Source organism: Hyperoodon ampullatus (assembly GCF_949752795.1).
Source record: "Hyperoodon ampullatus genome assembly, chromosome: 14".
In the NCBI taxonomy this organism is placed as follows: domain Eukaryota; kingdom Metazoa; phylum Chordata; class Mammalia; order Artiodactyla; family Ziphiidae; genus Hyperoodon; species Hyperoodon ampullatus.
The window spans coordinates 6,445,205-6,466,321 of record NC_136927.1 but is presented as its reverse complement, the minus strand read 5'-3'; the positions used below and the strand labels follow the sequence as shown (position 1 = coordinate 6,466,321).

At 42.4% G+C, this 21,117-nt stretch overlaps 1 protein-coding gene across 3 annotated transcripts in view; it reads right to left on the bottom strand.

The window, feature by feature from the left end:
* The window catches only part of KIF16B (kinesin family member 16B), a gene marked incomplete at both ends in the record, with an annotated part of 294,678 nt that overhangs the window by 21,406 nt on the left and 252,155 nt on the right, over positions 1–21,117 (bottom strand). For all 3 annotated transcript variants that reach the window (XM_079719488.1, XM_079719489.1, XM_079719490.1), the window contains one exon: positions 17,955–18,038. In XM_079719488.1, coding sequence (XP_079575614.1) covers positions 17,955–18,038 — 84 coding nt within the window. The remainder of the gene's footprint in view (positions 1–17,954; positions 18,039–21,117) is intronic.

Genomic DNA, 21,117 nt, shown 5'->3' with positions numbered 1-21,117 from the left:
GTCACATGCTGACAATGATGAAGCTGGGTGATGTGAGAGGGTACATTGGGTTTATTACATTATTCTTTCTGGTTTTATAATATACACTGTCATAAAAACTAAAGTTTAAAAAATGTATAAGTCATTAATTTCTATATCGTGATATCTCAAAGATCCTTTAATGCACTGAAAGCTGGAGATGGTTGTATAACCCTTTGCAGAGCAGAAATTTGCTAATATAATAGGATTGCATTCTTTGATTCTAAGAATTCTTTGAAACACCTGCTGTTAACAAACCTGACACTCTTAAGCAAAGGCAGTTTCCCTTTTGAGCCAGAATGGGTTGTAAAGGATTGCCAAAGAAGATCCCTCTGCACAAAGGAGAACTGGGGCCATGTCCTGAAATGAAGGTGTTCTCTTTTCCATGGAAATTTTAATCTTATTTTGATGCTAAAATAATATACTCAAGTCCTTTGGCTTCTTCACACTAACTCGACAGAAGATCATCTCAACTTTTCTGTCTGACAGAACGGAGGGGAATTTGGTTTTAGTACAGTAGAAAGTGGTAGAAAGTAGAGACAGAAAGAGGTGGAGGAAGAGGCAACCCATATAGAGATGTCGTTAGTGACCCTTGAAGAAAAAAATCTTTACAAATCATACCGACGGTGTAATTAAATGTAGCAACAGGTCACTTAGAATATCCTAAGTGATACTACAAGACACATGAACATGAAGGTCCTCTGAACCAAGCAGCAGTGTGAAAAAGTCTTTGTAGTAATACATGAAAGTTATAGGGGAAAAGGATCTTTACAACTGTTTGTCAATTACATCAGTATTCCACCTGGCCTCTCAGCTATTTTATGCTTATGTGTGATTACAAGAGATTTCCTTCCGGTTTCCATGTTCAAATGTTTTAATTTACAAAGTTGGTCTGCTGGGTGGGCACCTCATTAATTTGCATACTCTGAAAATCACTGATTCATAAAGACAGACATCTACCTTGAGTTTGGAGAGAACAAGTGAATAAAAGTGGTGCTTGGTAAAGATAGATAAAATAGTGACTTTCAAATTTCAGAGTAATGAGTGAGTCACTCTTAATGAAATATACATTATTATATGCTCAGCAGTGGAGAAAATATGTATGAAATATATAATTTGTTTTGATGATGATTACCTTCCTTTTAATCATAATTAAACCTCATACTCTTAAGAAAAATGTATACTAGTGCCAAATCGACTCATCCATCCATCCATCCATCCATCTTTCTTTCTTCCCTCCTTTGTTTAGCAAAGCAATTAAGGGACAAGACAAAAATAAGAGGATGGAGGGAGGACAGAAGTGAAAGAAAAATGAAGATAGAAAAGGAGGAAATGAAGGAGATTATAAATGCATGATGACTGCATTTATAAAAAATTTATAGGATTCTTAAATAAACTTTATTTTCAAGAGCAGTTACAGGCTGACAGAAAAATGGAGAGGAAGGTAGAGAGATCTCTCATATCCACCCTTATCCTCACATACACACAGTCACTATTAAATTCCCACACCAGAAGGTTCCATTTGTTATAATCCGTAACCTACACAGACATCATTATCACCCAAAGTCTGCAGTTCACATTAGGGTTCACTCCTGCTCATTCTATGGGCTTTGACAGATGTGTAATGACATGTACCCACCATGACAATATCATACAGAGCAGTTTCATTGCCCTAAAAACCCTCTGTGCTCCACCTACTCATTCCTCCTCACCACTAACCCCTGATTCCTTGACTGTGTCCATAGTTTTGGCTTTTCCGGAATGTCACATAGTTGGAATCATACAGTATGTAGTCTTTTCAGATTGGCTTTTCTCACTGAGTTTAACATATTTAAGTTTCCTCCATTTCTTTTCATGTCTTGATAGCTCATTTCTTTCTTTTTTTTTTTTTTTTTTTTGCGGTACGCGGGCCTCTCACTGCCGTGGCCTCTCCCGCTGCGGAGCGCAGGCTCCGGACGCGCAGGCCCAGCAGCCACGGCCCACGGGCCCAGCCGCTCCGCGGCATGCAGGATCCTCCCGAACCGGGGCACGAACCCGCGTCCCCTGCATCAGCAGGCGGACTCTCAACCACTGCGCCACCAGGGAAGCCCGATAGCTCATTTCTTTTTAATGTTGAGTACTATTTCACTGTCTGGATGTACCACAGTTTATTTATCTAGTCACCTACTGAAGGACATCTTGATTGCTTCCAAGTTTTAGCAATTATGGATAAAGCTGCTATAAACATTCATGTGTAGGTTTTTGTGTGAACATATGTTTTCAACTCATTCGAGTAAATAGCAAGGAGTGCAACTGCCAAATTGTATGGTAAGAGTGTGTTTAGTTTTATAAGAAACTTCCAAACTGTCTTCAAAAGTGGCTGTATCATTATGCATTCCCACCACCAATGAAGGAGAGAGTTCCCATTGCTCCACATCCTCACTAGCACCTGATGGCCATGGTGTTCTGGATTTTGGCCATTCTAACAGGTGTACAGAGATATCTCATTGTTATTTTAACTTGCAATTCCCAATTGACATATGATGTTGACTAACATCCTCTTATATGGTTATTTGCCATAGGTATATTTTCTTTGGAGAAATGTCTGTTCAGGTCTTCTATTTTTTTTAATTGGGTTTTTCATTTTCTTACTGTTGAGTTTTAAAAGTTCAAAGTACGTTTTGGATAAGAGTCCTTTATCAGATGTGTCTTTTGTAGATATTTTTTCCCAGTATGAGGCTGGTACTCTCATTCCCTTGGCATTGTCTTTTGTAGAGCAGAAATTTTTAATTTTAATAAAGTCCAGCTTATCAACTATTTCTTTCATGGATCATGGATTTCATGTTGTATCTAAAAAGTAATCACCATACCCAAGGTCATCTGGGTTTTCTCCTATGTCACCTTCTAGGAGTTTTAGAGTTCTGCATTTTACATTTGGGTCTATGATCCATTTTGAGTTACTTTTTGTGAAGGGTATGAGGTCTATGTCATGAATCTTTTTTTTTTGCATGTGGATGTCCACTTGTTCCTGAATCATTTGTTGAAAAGACTATTTCTGTTCCACTGTATGCCTTTGCTGCTCTGCCTAAGATCAGTTGACTATACTTACATGGGTCTATTTCTGTGCTCCCTATTCTGTTCCATTAATATATTGGTCTATTCTGTTGCCCATAACATACTGTCTGGATTACTATAGCTTTATGGTTAAGTCTTTTTTTTTTTAATTTTTGAATTTTTATTTATTTTTTTATACAGCAGGTCCTTATTAGTCATCAATTTTATACACATCAGTGTATACATGTCAACGCCAATTGCCCAATTCAGCACACCACGATCCCCACACCCCCGCAGCTATCCCCTGCTTGGTGTCCATACGTTTGTTCTCTACATTTGTGTTTCTATTTCTGCCCCGCAAACCGGTTCATCTGAACCATTTTTCTAGGTTCCACATACATGCGTTAACACACGATATTTGTTTTTCTCTTTCTGACTTACTTCACTCTGTATGACAGTCTCTAGATCCATCCACATCTTTCCAAATGACACAGTTTTGTTCCTTTTTATGGCTGAATAATATTCCATTGTATATATGTACCACATCTTCATTATCCATTCGTCTGTTGATGGGCATGCAGGTTGCTTCCATGACCTGGCTATTGTAAATAGTGCTGCAATGAACAATGGGGTGCATGTGTCTTTTTTGAATTATGGTTTTCTCTGGGTATATGCCCAGTAGTGGGATTGCTGGATCACATGGTAATTCAATTTTTAGTTTTCTAAGGAACCTCCATACTGTTCTCCATAGTGGCTGTATCAATTTACATTCCCACCAACAGTGCAAGAGGGTCCCCTTTTCTCTACACCCTCTCCAGCATTTGTTGTTTGTAGATATTCTGATGATGCCCATTCTAACTGGTGTGAGGTGATACCTCATTGTAGTTTTGATCTGCATTTCTCTAATAATTAGTGATGTTGAGCAGCTTTTCATGTGCTTCTTGGCCACCTGTATGTCTTCTTTGGAGAAATGTCTATTTAGGTCTTCTGCCCATTTTTGGATTGGGTTGTTTGTTTTTTAATGTTGAGCTGCATGAGCTGCTTATGTATTTTGGAGATTAATCCTTTGTCGGTTGATTCATTTGCAAATATTTTCTCCCATTCTGATGGTTGTCTTTTCATCCTGTTTATGGTTTCCTTTGCTGTGCAAAAGCTTTGAAGTTTCATTAGGTCCCATTTGTTTATTTCTGTTTTTATTTCCATTACTCTAGGAGGTGGATCAAAAAAGACCTTGCTGTGATTTATGTCAAAGAGTGTTCTTCCTATGTTTTCCTCTAAGAGTTTTAGAGTGTCCAACCTTACATTTCGGTCTTTAATCCATTTTGAGTTTATTTTTGTGTATGATGTTAGGGAGTGTTCTAATTTCATTCTTTTACATGTAGCTGTCCAGTTTTCCCAGCACCACTTACTGAAGAGACTGTCTTTTCTCCATTGCATATCCCTGCCTCCTTTGTCATAGATTAGTTGACCATAGGTGCGTGGATTTATCTCTGGGGTTTCTCTCCTGTTCCATTGATCTATGTTTCTGTTTTTGTGTCAGTACCATATTGTCATGATTACTGAAGCTTTATAGTATAGTCGGAAGTCAGGGAGTCTGATTCCTCCAGCTCCGTTTCTTCCCCTCAAGACTGCTTTGGTTATTCGGGGTCTTTTGTGTCTCCAAACAAATTTTAAGATTTTTTTGTTCTCGTGCTGTAAAAAATGCCATAGGTAATTTGATAGGGATTGCATTGAATCTGTAGATTGCTTTGGGTAGTATAGTCATTTTAACAATATTGATTCTTCCAATCCAAGAATATGGTATATCTCTCCATCTGTTGGTATCATCTTTAATTTCTTTCATCAGTGTCTTATCGTTTTCGGCATACAGGTCTTTTGTCTCCCTACATAGGTTTATTCCTAGGTATTTTATTCTTTTTGTTGCAATGGTAAATGGGAGTGTTTCCTTAATCTCTCTTTCAGATTTTTGATCATTAGTGTATAGGAATGCAACAGATTTCTGTGCATTAATTTTGTATCCTGCAACTTTACCAAATTCATTGATTAGCTCTATTAGTTTTCTGGTGGCATCTTTAGGATACTCTATCTATAGTATCATGTCATCTGCAAACAGTGACAGTTTTAATTCTTCTTTTCCAATTTTTATTTCTTTTATTTCTTTTCCTTCTCTGACTGCCGTGGCTATGACTTCCAAAACCATGTTGAAAAACAGTGGTGAGAGTGGACAGCCTTGTCCTGTTCCTGATCTTAGAGGAAATGCTTTCAGTTTTTCACCATTGAGAATGATGTTTGCTGTGGGTTTCTCGTATATGGCCTTTATTATGTTGAGGTAGGTTCCCTCTGTGCCCACTTTCTGGAGAGTTTGTATCATAAATGGGTGTTAAATTTTGTCAAAAGCTTTTTCTCCATCTATTGAGATGATCATTGGTTTTTATTGTTCAATTTGTTAATATGGTGTATCACATCGATTGATTTGCGTATATTGAAGAATCCTTGCATCCCTAGGATAAATCCCACTTGATCATGGTGTATGATCCTTTTAATGTGTTGTTGGATTCTGTTTGCTAGTATTTTGTTGAGGATTTTTTTTTTTACGTTACACAGGGCTCTCACTGTTGTGGCCTCTCCCGTTGCAGAGCACAGGGTCCGGACGCGCAGGCTCAGTGGCCATGGCTCACGGGCCCAGCCGCTCCGCGGCATGTGGGATCTTCCTGGACCGGGGCACGAACCCGTGTCCCCTGCATCCGCAGGTGGACTCTCAACCACTGCGCCACCAGGGAAGCCCTTGTTGAGGATTTTTGCCTCTATATTCATCAGTGATATTGGTCTGTAATTTTCTTTTTTTGTAGTATCTTTGTCTGGTTTTGGTATCAGGGTGATGATGGTGGCCTCACAGAATGAGTCTGGGAGTGTTCCTTCCTCCGCAATTTTTTGGAAGAGTTTTCGAAGGATGGGTGTTAGCTCTTCTCTAAATGTTTGATAGAATGTACCTGTGAAGCCATCTGGTCCTGGACTTTTGTTTGTTGGAAGATTTTTAATCACAGTTTCAATTTCACTGCTTGTGATTGGTCTGTTCATATTTTCTGTTTCTTCCTGGTTCAGTCTTGGAAGGTTATACCTTTCTAAGAATTTGTCCATTTCTTCCAGGTTGTCCATTTTTTTGGCATAGAGTTGCTTGTGGTAGTCTCTTAGGATGCTTTGTATTTCTGCAGTGTCTGTTTTAACTTCTCCTTTTTCATTTCTAAGTTTATTGATTTGAGTCCTCTCTCTCTTTTTCTTGATGAGTCTGGCTAATGGCTTATCAATTTTGTTTATCTTCTCAAAGAACCAGCTTTTAGTTGTATTGATCTTTGCTACTGTTTTCTTTGTTTCTATTTCATTTATTTCTGCTCTGATCTTTATGATTTCTTTCCTTCTGCTAACTTTGGGTTTTGTTTGTTCTTCTTTCTCTAGTTGCTTTAGGTGTAAGGTTAGATTGTTTATTTGAGATTTTTCTTGTTTCTTGAGGTAGGCCTGTACAGCTATAAACTTCCCTCTTAGAACTGCTTTTGCTATATCCCATAGATTTTGGATTGTCGTGTTTTCATTGTCATTTGTCTCTAGGTATTTTTTTGATTTCCTCTTTGATTTCTTCAGTGATCTCTTGGTTATTTAGTAACGTATTGTTTAGCCTCCATGTGTTTGTGTTTTTTACGTTTTTTTTTCCCCGTAATTCATTTCTAATCTCATAGCGTTGTGGTCAGAAAAGATGTTTGATATGATTTCCATTTTCTTAAATTTACTGTGGCTTGATTTGCGACCCAAGATGTGATCTATCCTGGAGAATGTTCCGTGTGGACTTGAGAAGAAAGTGTAATCTGCTGTTTCTGGATGGAATGTCCTATAAATAACAATTAAATCTATCTGGTCTATTGTGTCATTTAAAGCTTCTGTTTCCTTATTTATTTTCATTTTGGATGATCTGTCCATTGGTGTGAGGTGTTAAAGTCCCCCACTATTATTGTGTCACTGTAGATTTCCTCTTTTATAGCTGTTAGCAGTTGCCTTATGTATTGAGGTGCTCCTATGTTGGGTGCACATATATTTATAATTGTTATATCTTTTTCTTGGATTGATCCCTTGATCATTATGTAGTGTCCTTCCTTGTCTCTTGTAACATTCCTTATTTTAAAGTCTAGTTTATCTGATATGAGTATTGTTACTCCAGCTTCCTTTTGATTTCCATTTGCATGGAATATCTTTTTCCATCCCCTCACTGTCAGTCTGTATGTGTCCCTAGGTCTGAAGTGGGTTGCTTGTAGACAGCATATATATGGGTCTTGTTTCTGTATCCATTAAGCAAGCCTCTGTCTTTTGGTTGGAGCATTTAATCCATTCACCTTTAAGGTAATTATCAATTTGTATGTTCCTATGACCATTTTCTTAATTGTTTCGGGTTTGTTTTTGTAGGTCCTTTTCTTCTCTTGTGTTTCCCACTTAGAGAAGTTCCTTTAGCATTTGTTGTAGAGCTGGTTTGGTGGTGCTGAATTCTCTTAGCTTGTGCTTGTCTGTAAAGCTTTTGATTTCTCCATTGAATCTGAATGAGATCCTTGCTGGGTAATCTTGGTTGTAGGTTCTTCCCTTTCATCACTTTAAGTATATCATGCCACCCCCTTCTGGCCTGTAGAGTTTCTGCTGAAAAATGAGCTGTTCACCTTATGGGAGTTCCCTTGTATGTGATTTGTCATTTTTCCCTAGCTGCTTTCAATAATTTTTCTTTGTCTTTAATTTTTGTCAGTTTGATTACTATGTGTCTCGGCATGTTTCTCCTTGGGTTTATCCTGCCTGGGAAGATCTGCGCTTCCTGGACTTGGGTGGCTATTTCCTTTCCCATGTTAGGGAAGTTTTCGACTATAATCTCTTCAGATATTTTCTCTGATCCTTTCTCTCTCTCTCTTCTCCTTCTGGAACCCCTATAATGAGAATGTTGGTGCGTTTAATGTTGTCCCAGAGGTCTCCTAGGCTGTCTTCATTTCTTTTCATTCTTTTTTCTTTATTCTCTTCCACAGCAGTGAATTCCACCATTCTGTCTTCCAGGTCACTTATCTGTTCTTCTGCCTCAGTTATTCTGCTATTGATTCCTTCTAGTGTAGTTTTCATTTCCGTTATTGTATTGTTCATCTTTGTTTGTTTGTTCTTTAATTCTTCTAGGTCTTTGTTAAACATTTCTTGCATCTTCTCCATCTTTGCTTCCATTCTTTTTCCGAGGTCCTGGATCATCTTCACTATCACTAATCTGAATTCTTTTTCTGGAAGGTTGCCTATTTCCACTTCATTTAGTTGTTTTTCTGGGGTTTTATCTTGTTCCTTCATCTGGTATATAGCCCTCTGCCTTTTCATCTTGTCTATCTTTCTGTGAATGTGGTCTTTGTTCCACAGGCTGCAGGATTGTAGTTTCCTTGCTTCTGCTGTCTGCCCTCTGGTGGATGAGGCTATCTAAGAGGCTTGTGCAAGTTTCCTGATGGGAGGGACTGGTAGTGGGTAGAGCTGACTGTTGCTCTGGTGGGCAGAGCTCAGTAAAAGTTTAATCCGCTTGACTGCTGATGGTTGGGGCTGGGTTCCCTCCCTGTTCGTTGTTTGGCCTGAGAGAATCCAACACTGGAGCCTACCTCTTCTCTTTGGTGGGGCTAATGGCAGACTCTGGGAGGGCTCATGCCAAGGAGTACTTCGCAGAACTTCTTCTGAGTGTCCTTGTCCCCACAGTGAGCCACAGCCACCCCCTGCCTCTGCAGGAGACCCTCCAACACTAGCAGGTAGGTCTGGTTCAGTCTCCCCTGGGGTCACTGCTCCTTCCCCTGGGTTCCGATGAGCACACTACTTTGTGTGTGCCCTCCAAGAGTGGAGTCTCTGTGTCCCCCAGTCCTGTCGAAGTCCTGCAATCAATTCCCACTAGGCTTCAAAATCTGATTCTCTAGGAATTCCTCCTCCCGTTGCTGGACCCGCAGGTTGGGAAGCCTGACGTGGGGCTCAGAACCTTCATTCCAGTGGGTGGACTTCTGTGGTATAAGTATTCTCCAGTCTGTGAGTCACCCACCCAGCAGTTATGGGATTTGATTTTACTGTGATTGCGCCCCTCCTACCATCTCACTGTGGCTTCTCCTTTGTCTTTGGATGTGGGGTATCTTTTTTGGTGAGTTCCAGTATCTTCCTGTCGATGATTGTCCAGCAGCTAGTTGTGATTCTGGTGTTCTCGCAACAGGGAGTGAGAGCATATCCTTCTACTCTGCCATCTTGGCTCCTAATCCTATGGTTAAGTCTTGAAGCTGGGTACTGTCAGTCCATCCACTTTGTTTTTCTCCTTCAGTATGGTACTGGCTATTCTGGGTCTTTTGCCTCTCCATATAGACTTTAGAATCAGTTTGTCCACGTCCACAAATAACTTGCTGGGGGACTGCACTGAATCTATAGACCAAGTTGGAAGACCTGATATCTTGACAATATCGAGTCTTCCTATCCATAAACATGAACTACGTCTTCATTCGTTTAGTTTTTTGATTTCTTTCATCAGAGTTTTTATAGTTTTCTTCATATAGATCTTAAACATATTTTATTAAATGTTTACCTAAGTATCTAATTTGGGGAGTGCTAATGTACATTCTATTGTGTTTTAAATTTCAATTTCCCTTTTTCATTGCTGGTATATAGGAAAGTGATTGACTATGATATATTAACCTTGTATCCTGCGATCTTGCCATAATTGCTTTTCAGTTCCAGGAGACTTCTTGTCAGTTATTTTAGATTTTCTACAGAGACAATCATGTCACCTGTGAATAAGAGTTTTATTTCCTCCTTCTCAATCCGAATAACCTTTTATTTCCTTTTCTTATCTTACTGCATTAATTAGAACTTTGTTTAATTTTAAAAGTATGCTGTAAGTCACCACACAGCGATTGGAACGTAGCAATTTTTAAAAGAAGAATGATCATTTCTAGTGTTTGCTATGTACCCAGCGCCTATCCAAGTATCTTACATGTATTGTCTAATTTAACCTTCACAACAACTCTCTGAAGTGAGTACTATTATTATCCCCATTTTAAGGATGAGAAAAACTGATCCACAGAGAGGTTAAGAAACCTGTTTAATGTTACCCAGTCAGTAAGTAGCAGAGCAAGGATCCACAACTAGGTCTGCTGGACTGTATAGTGTATGTTTTTAACCATTATCCTGTATCAATTTGGGATGTATTACGGGCTAGGGCTTATGTCTTGTACAGGTGTTTCTTAAACACCACTCTCACTTGATCCACTGAGCAACTCTGAAAGTTAGCTCTTCTTATCCTTGTTTCACGCTGAGAATGATGAAGCTCAGAATGGGTAAGTAACCAGCCCAGTGGCCTACTGCAAACTGGCATTTAAACCCATTTATGCATGTGCTCTGGTTTTGAAAATGTTTTTTATCAGAACAAATATGTGCTATTTGCTATTCAGTGCAGCTTTAACTGATCATTCAACCAACACTTACTGAGGGCCTGTTAAGGGCCAGAAACTGTTCTAGGCACGGAGGAGACAGAAGTGAACAAGGCAGCTGGAAACCCTGTCCTCATAGAACTTGCCTTCTAGTAAAACATAAAGCATTTAAAAACAAAACAAACTGACAAACAAAAAGATCCCCCCAACCACTACAAAGGGCTTGACCAAGAAGCCACAGAGGCATCTGGTGGGGAGTGAACGGGCAGGGCTCTCCGAGGAGAGGACGTCTGAGCTGAGGGAGGTGCTCCAGCCTCGGAGATGCTTCTGCTGACTTAATCCCAAGTCAGTAACGACATGAAGACCCTGACTGCCTGCTTAGAGCTTCAGATGGGGAGCCCAATGATGGAGAGGAGTTTTCCCACTTGCAGTGAGTTTTGAGTCCCTGAGTTGTCAGCCATCAGCCCACACAGGATGCCACGTGGGGAAGGGGAAAAACACCAGAGTACAACTGACAGTATGGCGGGCACTTCGCCTGTCCCTCCAGCCTCCATCTGGGTTTGGAAGTTGATCCTCCTCTCCTTGGAAACACGTGTTTCAATTTCGGTTTCTTCTTAATTAAACCAAAGACTCTGCATGGAAACCAACATAGGATTTTCCCTCCAGATGGGGACTCACTCTTCTGATGTGACCATCAAGTGCCAACTTACACTGATATGGAAGGACTTCTGTTGTGTAAAATGATTTCCTGATGGGCACTTTGCCTCTGGAGTTCATTCTTTCTCAGACTTCCTTCTTCCCCTTATGGCACCGCTTACCTACAGTATACACACTGCATCGTGTAATTCTAACAACTCCATGGAGCAGATATTAGTTCTGCCATTTAACAAGTAAGGAACTAAAGTTTAGGGAGGGAACTAAGGTCACAGGACACTGGAATAGTCTCACAGAGCTGGGTTGCAAGTGCAGGTCTGACTCTAGAACCTTCTGCATTATTCCAATACCACATGGAGTTTCCCATCTCCTTCCCGAATCTTCATCCCAGATCACAGCAATTTTAGCCCCTCTGACCTCACGAAGCACCACGATGAAACAGCCCCCAAAGTCCAGCTCAGTCTCCTCCCACACAGAGACAGCCACATAACCCCCTTCAAAAATGCTCTGTGATCAACAAATCACAGAAAACAGTCACTGCTAATACGAATGACCATATAACCAGAAAAAGTAAAATACATAAAAACATAAATGAGGAGGGAAACAGTTCTTTCTGTGAGGTATTTCTCATTCTCTGCCTACGTTTGGTAGTGGTTCCACCATCATCCGTTCTGTAAGATCAGCAGAGAGTAGATGGAAGGACTGTTCAGTTAAGCACAGAACTGCCAGATACCTTTCATGTGCCAAACGAGTGAGAAAATGCAAGGATTTTCACCTCCTGAAATTTATTGTGAAACTGAAAGGATTCAACCTATACAATGTCTAAACCAAAATGATTCTATTGTTGGAAATCAAAGGCTTGAAAGTAACATAAAACTGAAGTATCAACAGAAGGAGACACTGCTGGTAGTCAGAAAAGCTGGGCTGTGCAGGGAAGTGGCAGCTGGTGCTGGGCAGGGGGACGTAGCACTATGGCAGCCGCTGTAACACCCACGTTGTAAGGCAGGTAAGGCATGGGACTTTTATTTTGAAAACAACTCCTCATTTAGTTCACGGTTCCGTTAGAAAAGATGACACCTGTGAGCTCTGGGCATCTCTCTATGGTAAGAAAAAGTGATGAGATGCAGCTGAGGGCCAGCCTGGTGCTCACAGCTAAGCTCGGTATTCTCCTGTCAAGAGCAGACAGCTCCAAAGGACAGCAAGACCAGGCGAGGCTACTCTGTGACCACGAGCAAGACAGAAAAAACAAAAACCAAAAAACACTCCACAATCATGTCTGAACACAAAAACATAAATACTGTACAAACCATGAAAATGATCAAATACCCCCCTCCTCTGGCTAATAGGATGACTGCTGTGTTTCTTATCAATCACAGTTTTAACCTCACTCTGTTCTTCTTGCTTTCCAGATAAGAATTATTAAGATACCCCATCAGAGACTTAGCCCAACATCCAATCCAGAGCAAAGCCCGCTTGCTTGCACTCTGCCCTGAATCACCCAACCCAGGGCCAAGTCCTATCATAAGGTCTTGGTAACACCTTGCTGAGATGCCCCCTGCTTCCCATGGTATCTGTTCTTTCTTAGTGCAGGGAATTAATAAATCTAACACACTGTTAAAAAAGTAGGCGTGGGCCTCCCTGGTGGCGCAGTGGTTGAGAGTCCGCCTGCCGATGCAGGGGATACGGGTTCGTGCCCCGGTCTGGGAGGATCCCATATGCCGCGGAGCGGCTGGGCCCGTGAGCCATGGCTGCTGAGCCTGCACATCCGGAGCCTGTGCTCCGCAACGGGAGAGGCCACAACAGTGAGAGGCCCGCGTACCACAAAAAAAAAAAAAAAAAAAAAAAAAAAAGTAGGCGTATGTCTGGGGGTCACTGGCCGAAAGGCACTGACATTTGTCAGGCAGAGGCTTGGGGTACATCAGGCGTGCTGGGGATGCCACAGCGGGCAGCCTCGCTGTCAGCAACTCGGGAGACACAAAAGAGAGCCGAGCGGCTGTGAACAGCAGCCGTGTAAACGCAGAGGAACTGTGCTCCTTTGATAATGATCCTAGGCCTCTCCTCTTTCTCACACTGGACAGTAGCTTGACCGTGATTCAATCATCAGAAAGCATTTCTACATTTCAGATGACAATTTTACAGGGTGAAAGAAAGGCTGGTGTTACACCATGAGATTCCTGGTATCTTCCAGGTATCACCATGAATAAGAATAGTCACATAATCGTAGTGTCTTTGCCCTCAGAAATTGATTTTGCAAGTAGATGTAACAAACTGAGGTGCTCACATTGCTACACTTCATGACTGCAGGTGGGGGGCGTTCTTGTGTCCTCCCCTGGCTCTTAAAGCAGACCTGAAACGTGCTGGAAGGCGCCATCACTGTGGCCAACTGTCCTCATCACCACCACCACTTTCATTCACCACGGCACCACCTAACATTTCGGAGTGCTTCCCTCTGTACCAGAGGCTGTGTGATGTCCATGATCTCATTTAACCCTCAGGTCAACTCCTGGAAGACGGTGGTTATTATTTGTCTTCATTTGTCAGTGATAAAGGACACTGACAGTGACATTAACTCCAAAGGAGCAAAGCCAGGATTCAAGACCAGGATGAAGAGCCCCAGGCCCATGCTCTAAGCTTCCACACTATTTTTATCCATCTTAATAATGCTCTAGCCAGTGACATGAAAATGGGGAAGAAGTGGTCTTGGGCTGCTGCCTGCTCTAGTACTTTCAAGAAAATGTCCAAGAAACTTCTCAAGTTCTTACTCCTAAAGGTGGTGGTTTTATTCTTGAAAGCTTTACTGTTTTATTAGAGGATTTCACTTGTTTTCATTAATTACAGTTACTCCTTGAAATGACAGACTACTGAGATGATTAGCAGAAATGTTTCCAAGTAGATGATAACATTCTCTGGAATTAGTGACCCAAAATGCACCTCTCATCAATCAACAAAAACAAAACAAAAATTCATCTCTTTGGGGCTAATATCGGCAGATTTTCTGAGAATTCAGTGAATAATACAGTGAATGTGAAGCACATGTGGAATATCATGGGAGATGAAGAACTCAATTAGATGTTGATTCTGTTGCCTTCAAGTAACTGAAGAGTATAATAGGGGAGATCTGAGACATAAACATACCTTTTGATACAAGCAAGAAAGTACCAAGAATCTTAAAAGAAGTGGAGGTGAAGTCTCAAGGACATTCCAGAACAAAGTGTGCAGAAGACCCAGCTCTATCTCAAGCTCAGAGTGTCTTGAGGACTAAGAGAAGGAGGCTGCCCTGAAAGACACTCTAGTAGAGACGGAGGCTTTGCCACTCACTGGCTACATGACCTTCTTTATCCTCCCCAAGACTTAACTTTCTCACCTGTCAAATGGAGATAATAATAGAAGTCACCTCAAAAGCTGGCTGGAGGAGTAAATGGCATGATATATCAAGCCTTTCACTCATGCCTGGCACTCAGTAAACACCCAGTAAATGTGAGACAGCAGTAGTACTATGTGAAAGCCTACGGAATTGCCAATATTCCACCATTTTTGACCTATGACAATGACAGGTTCAACCTGATGGTAATGGTATCTGGCTTCAAGTACAGTAACAAGCACCGTTCTGCTCCACGTAACTCATCAGACAGAGACTGATGTGATCATTTCCTGTTACCTCCACAGCCTTTTCTGCTGGGTTGTCGTCCGCGTTACAGCAAGGGCTTGGAGGAGCTGAGCATCACGTCACACGTGGGGAGAGCCGCCATCAGAACCCTCTGGCTGCCCGATAGCAGGGTCTGCCCACGATGTGCACATTTACACTGAACGGTTCCAGCGGGGCCGGGACGGCAGCAACAGGGGGTTCCGCCCACGTTAGAAACCTCCAGAGACTCTGGCTCCTGTGGAGCAAAAGTGCTTGGCAGCATTTGGGCATGAGATGCAAAGCAGTAACGGGCCAGATTCTGGAAAACCTGGCTCCGGGTTATAAGCTAGAGCGGTCCTGATAAGTCTTTGTGGGTGGAGCCTATACACGTTTATCAGTAAGAGTGAGTTCTGGAGGCCAAATGTACACTTTGCCACTGAGCACCACCACGTCCTGACTCACTGCTGCCTTTTCCTGGTGCTACACACCCCAACCCCACACGGCTACCACCACACACACCACTAGTATTCCTCTCTGTGTGGTGATAAAACTAATCTCTAGAACATCTCGTGACAGGCAGAAATTTCTGATGTTACCCATCATTTTTACAATAATTATTTTAACATTTTTATAAATAGGATTTAACCTTATATAAGTTAGAAAGTAGGTATCTAATGTGAAAACATTTGACACTTTTTGTTGATAAACTGAAACACAAGGTCCAAATCTTGCAGCTATTTTAATAGCAAGGAAGATCAAAACACAACTGGATGCTTGCTTAGAACACTGCTCTATGCAGCTCAATCGGCGTGAGGAGGTTTGTAAAGCTGTTTCTGGATTTTAAAACTCAGCAGATAATTCCTTTTGCGCAAACACTATGTATATTGGTGTGTGCCAGTACAAATGTGTCCTGCGGAAATCCACCTTTCTGTACATGCTTACGTGTTTAACTATACCTCCAGGTAGAGTTCCATACAGCAATGTAAACATACACTCTTTGAGGGCAAGAAGCGTCTCACTCACCTTGATATTCTATGTAACACCTAGCACTGTCCCCAGCAAGTATCAGGAATTAAATCAATGTATATTGAATGAAATCAAATAGGAAGTTCAGTGACAACCAATGTTAATTGTCACAGAAAAATGCACTAAACCAGTGACTCTTGGTGTTAGATTGAAAATAAAAGTCAGAATAGTTGCAGGAAACCAACTCAAGAATCTCAGGTTAACTTTCCAGTAAAGTGAAGCTGAATTACACTCTCTCCTTGCCAAGAACATAATATTCTAAGATTTAACAGTCAACATGAGACGAAATACACTTAATTTAAAATGTAAGCCCCTATATGTCCACGAGGTGTGGGGTCTCCATTCCTTATGGGTTAATGCCACAGGGAAGCCACAGTCACGGGTAACGGGAGGGATGCTTGTATCCGCAGAGATGTTGACATAAAACTCTGTTTGTCAACAGCTGATGGCTCGGTAGGGCTAAGTGATTAAGCAGGAGATGCCGAGAACACAAACATGGGTTCCACCTGAAAGTACCGAGAATGAAAAGGTGCCCTGAGCTTTGCTTTGACTCTGGAAGCTGGGGTGGAAAGACAAGAGTCCCCTAGAGCAGGGCTCACAAACGCACAGCACACAAACGCCCAATCTGTGGGGCATGGCTGGCACCACGTGCATTTCATTAGAGCCCTGAGTAAGCAGGGATGACAACAGCTATTTCCTGTTAGTTTACAAACTTGTTTTTATACACTGTCGTTCTGCATGTTTCCATTAAAGACAAGTCTGGATAATTGACTGCAGGTAAGGGTTCGAGAAAGAAAACCATCACTAGTTCTACTGTGAGTTTTAAATTGTTTGTATGATACAATTAAACCTTTAAGAGAACTTGCTCAAGCAGGCTCACCACGATAACCTTTCCCTTGAATGTAAGCTCTTCAGTTGGGTATCAGGCTCACACCACCTCACAGGCTGATTTTTAGAGCCCTGCAACGACCCATCCAAACCTCAGTTGTAATACTTCCAGCACCTTTTCAAGGGTGTAATTCTACAGTTTAACTCACCGGCCTGTAAGCATGGCCACACCCTGAAACTCTTCTTTCTTCAGATCACTTCTATACTGAGGATCTCAAGTCTCTAAAATGCCCCTCGTGGACCACAATCTCCTAGTCTTCAATTTCTCCAGGGTCCCCACTCCCCCCTTTTGCTCTCACCGCAACCTCCAGCCTCTGGATGTTTCCCTAAGGCTTGGTTCACTGGTATTCACTGGACTCCATGGGCAGCCATTTCAAACTGGCTGTCTCCAGGAATGAGAAAAATACCGCCGTTTTATGGAGACTTTCACAATTCAGAAAGGGCTGTCTCAGGCCTCCTCTTATTTGATTTCATTTGCAATAGGTCTTATTTTTCTTCCTCTTAAAAGAGTAGCAGAGGGGACTTTGCGAGGCCCCCAGGAAGCTTGCCGACTGGAGTGAGCTATTTGTAATTTTATCCTGCCTGCCTCAGTGGCTCACAGCAGCAAGAGGGTAGCCCATGCCCGAGGGTTACCCGCGACCGTGCCTCAGCACACTCTGCCTCGGTAGCATCAGATGCCAACCAAACAAGCAGCTCTAGCCTGCAAAGCAACACCAGCTCTATGGAGCAGTCAACAGTGCATGCCAGCAGGGAGGCAGTCAGAAAAACAACAGTTGTGTTGAACCAAAGCTCTCCACGGAGCTGGCTCAGAAGATGAAGTTAAGTCCAACAAAACCTAACCATGACTAAAATAGGTATGTGTCTTTTTGCTTCCAGCCACCTTGAAAAAGTAACAACGATGCAATACTACAAATCTTCAGTTAATTAATTCAAGGTTTTGGCAGCAAGCTTCGTACCCCCAGCCTGCGTTGCGTACCATCTGTCTACGTGAATAGTCAGTTCTCACCCACAACCTGCTTCCTAACCCTTGGTACAAACGTATCTCCTCAAAACCCAGGAAAACGCTCTGTTGGGGGAGGAGGGACTTATATTTTAAATAAACTGATCTCATTACTTCACAAGCTGCTGCTGCCACCTCCTGTGTTAATGAAGCAGCATCTCTCCATCCGTGAACGAGAGTTAAGTGTTTAAGAGGAAGAATTCTCACTGGTCAATCACATGGCCAATCTTCCGCACACAGAGAAAGAAAAGCTTAATTCCGTTACCTCTAACTGACTCCGCCTCTCAGCAATCACACGTTCATCTTTGTTTCCAAATAGTTTCTTTGGAGGGAATTCAAGAGTCGCGAGCTGAAATACACGTTTTATAAGAGATGCATTAATAGCACACCTGTGACCTTTGGGCTAGTATTAATCCATTATTTGGAATCTCCATCATGGTGGGGGGGGAGGGGAGAGAAAGAGGTTGGAAGTTTAAAGATGGTAGGGCCTGCCTTGCTTAGCCACCAACCGTGTGACCTTGAAGAGACCAGGCAAGGCTCCACAAGGGTCACCCAAGAGGCAGGATGATGGGGCCTCAAAGGAAGGACAGACTTGAGTCTCAATGTTTTGTCCCAGACGACATAGTAGACTCTTTGCCAGGTGGTGTTTCACGTGTTTTTTTTTTGTTTTTTTTTTTTTTAGCGGTACGCGAGACTCCCACCGCCGCGGCCCCTCCCGTTGCGGAGCACAGGCTCCGGACGCGCAGGCCCAGCGGCCATGGCTCACGGGCCCAGCCGCTCCGCGGCACGTGGGATCCTCCTGGACCAGGGCACGAACCCGCGTCCCCTGCATCGGCAGGCGGACTCCCAACCACTGTGCCACCAGGGAAGCCCACGTGTTTTATTTTTTAAAACACAAGTTCGTTCTTCTTTTAGTCCCCTTCTAATACTAGAATTCAATTATATTTGTGTTGACATGAGAATCTGAAAACTCCACAAGCATACTGCCTGAACATTTTGTAAAAGAGTTGTGTAAACTTTCCATATTGCCTTTTCTCAGCTACTACTGCAAATGCAGATGGCCCATGTGAAAAGAGGGCTTCTCTTTCAATCTTTTCTCCTTGTCTCCTAGAGAACACAGGTTTCGAATTTGCTGGTAGCCAGGTCTTGGAATTTCATAGGTATTTTCCTTATGCTTCTTTTCTTGGAAGTATAAAAATCATAACAAAAAGGTAAGTTTTTTTATAGACTCCAAGGCAAGAAAGAGCTCTATAACCTGGCGGAAACCTGACCAGCTTGTGTGGCTTTGGTTGAATGAACTCTGAGCGGCAATAATTGCTGGTGTTGATGAAATTCACTATCTCCTTCCTTCCTCGCCCTGTCAGGTTCAGACACACTGAGAGGTCAACAAAGCGTTATCAAGGAAAAAAAAAAAAAAAAAAAAAAAGAACATTTCTCCCACAATTTAGGTCACAATGTGCCACAAAATTCCTAATTTATACATATACAAACCTTGGCTGATTTAAATTTATGTTGCCACAGTGGGAATCAAAAATTAAGAACTAACATCTGTATGTACAGGACTTTGAAAACTTAGTACTAAAGGAGAATATACATACAGCAAAATGCACATATCCTAAGTGAACAATTGGTGAATTTTCAACATCTCAGCACACTGTAACCACCACCCAGATCAAAAGAGAACACCCCCAGCCGCCCAGGAACCGCTGGCACTCCCCTCCTGCCCTGTAAAAGGCTGGCGCTGGCCTGACTTCTAACAGCATGGTTTAGTTTTTCCCATTTTTGAGCTTTATCATATGGCATGAACCCTTTTGTGTCCACCATCATCACTCTACCTCATGTGTGCGAGGTCCACCCATGTTGCCATGTGTAGCAACAGTTTGCTCATTCCTGTGGCTGAACAGTATGCCACCATGTGAACATTCCACCACTGGTCTGTTCAGTCTCTGGTTATTGGGCTTTTGGCTAGTTTCCAGTTTCTGGCCCCTAGGCATTGTGCTGTTATGAACATTTTCCTATAGGTTTTCCATACGTTTCCTATAAACATATGTAGGGATTCCTGCTGGTCATAGTCTGAAGGGTGAAAATGCTAGGTCATATGGAATGCAAGTGTTCAGCTGTACCTGAAGTTATCAGATGGTTTCCCAAAGCAGTTTTACTACCAACACTCCCACCAGCAGTGACTGAGAGACCCAGTGGTTTCAGATCCTCACCAGCGCCTGGTGCTGTGGTCTTTTTCATCTTGGCAATGCTGGTGGGTATGCCGTGATTTCTACTGTGGTTCAGACTTGCATTTTTCTAATGAGCCATGATGTTGAGCATCTTTTCACATGCTCATTGACCATCTGGTTACTCATTTTGGGGAAGTGTCTATTCAACTCTTTTGGCCATTTTTTATTGGGATATGCCTTTTTTTTTTTTTTTTTTTTTTTTTGTGGTACGCGGGCCTCTTACTGCTGTGGCCTCTCCCATTGCGGAGCACAGGCTCCGGACACGCAGGCTCAGCAGCCATGGCTCACGGACCCAGCTGCTCCGCGGCATGTGGGATCTTCCCGGACCGGGGCACGAACCCGTCTCCCCTGCATCGGCAGGCAGACTCTCAACCACTGCGCCACCAGGGAAGCTCGGGATATGCCTTTTTCTTATTAAGAGTTATTCTTCCTTTTCCCTCTCTTCGAGGTGTCTTTGATGACTTTAGAGCCCTTTTTCAAAGTTAGTGGAACTCAGAGGTTTGCTCCTTTTACACTCAAGTGCTCTTTCTACCCCAAACCTTGGAGTGGGTGGGGTGTGGAACCTCTTTCTCCTTCTCTCACCAATGTTCCAATTTGGTTGCTTACAGGCAACTTTAAAATCAGTTCAAGGTAAAGTGAAAGACCATGGGCACCGAAGTAAGACAGACCTAGTTGGAATCTTGACCACTAGCTAGCGAACTACTTTGTTTTTCTGAGCCTGAGTATTCTCTGCTGAAAAAAAACCACAGGCAATAGTAGTAAACATTACCGGTTATCTGTGAAGATTTAGTGAAGCAATGCCGAACGGGCCTTAGCTACTCTTATTATTTACTAGAGATCTCGTAATTACTAAGAAAGCAGCATGCCACATCCCTGGTTCCCTCTCCCCATCCCTGGAATGGTGACGTGGCTTCAAGGAGCAAAGGGTTTTCTGGAACCCTGACTTCACTGGCACAAACACACTTCCCATATGTTGCAGGTTACAGAAGACAGGTACCCAGAACGTGTCTTTTGGGCTTCGTCCAGCCTCGATTTCATCTTGTACAAATGTGTTCCCCCACCAAATGCAGTGATGCTGAAAGCCTGGCAAGCATGCTTTCACAGTTGGTTGTTTTGTCATTTTCTTATGTGGCTGATGAGGTGACGTGGTTTCTGTCAGGGGAAATGACAGTCATACTTGCATGCTCGCTCAGAACT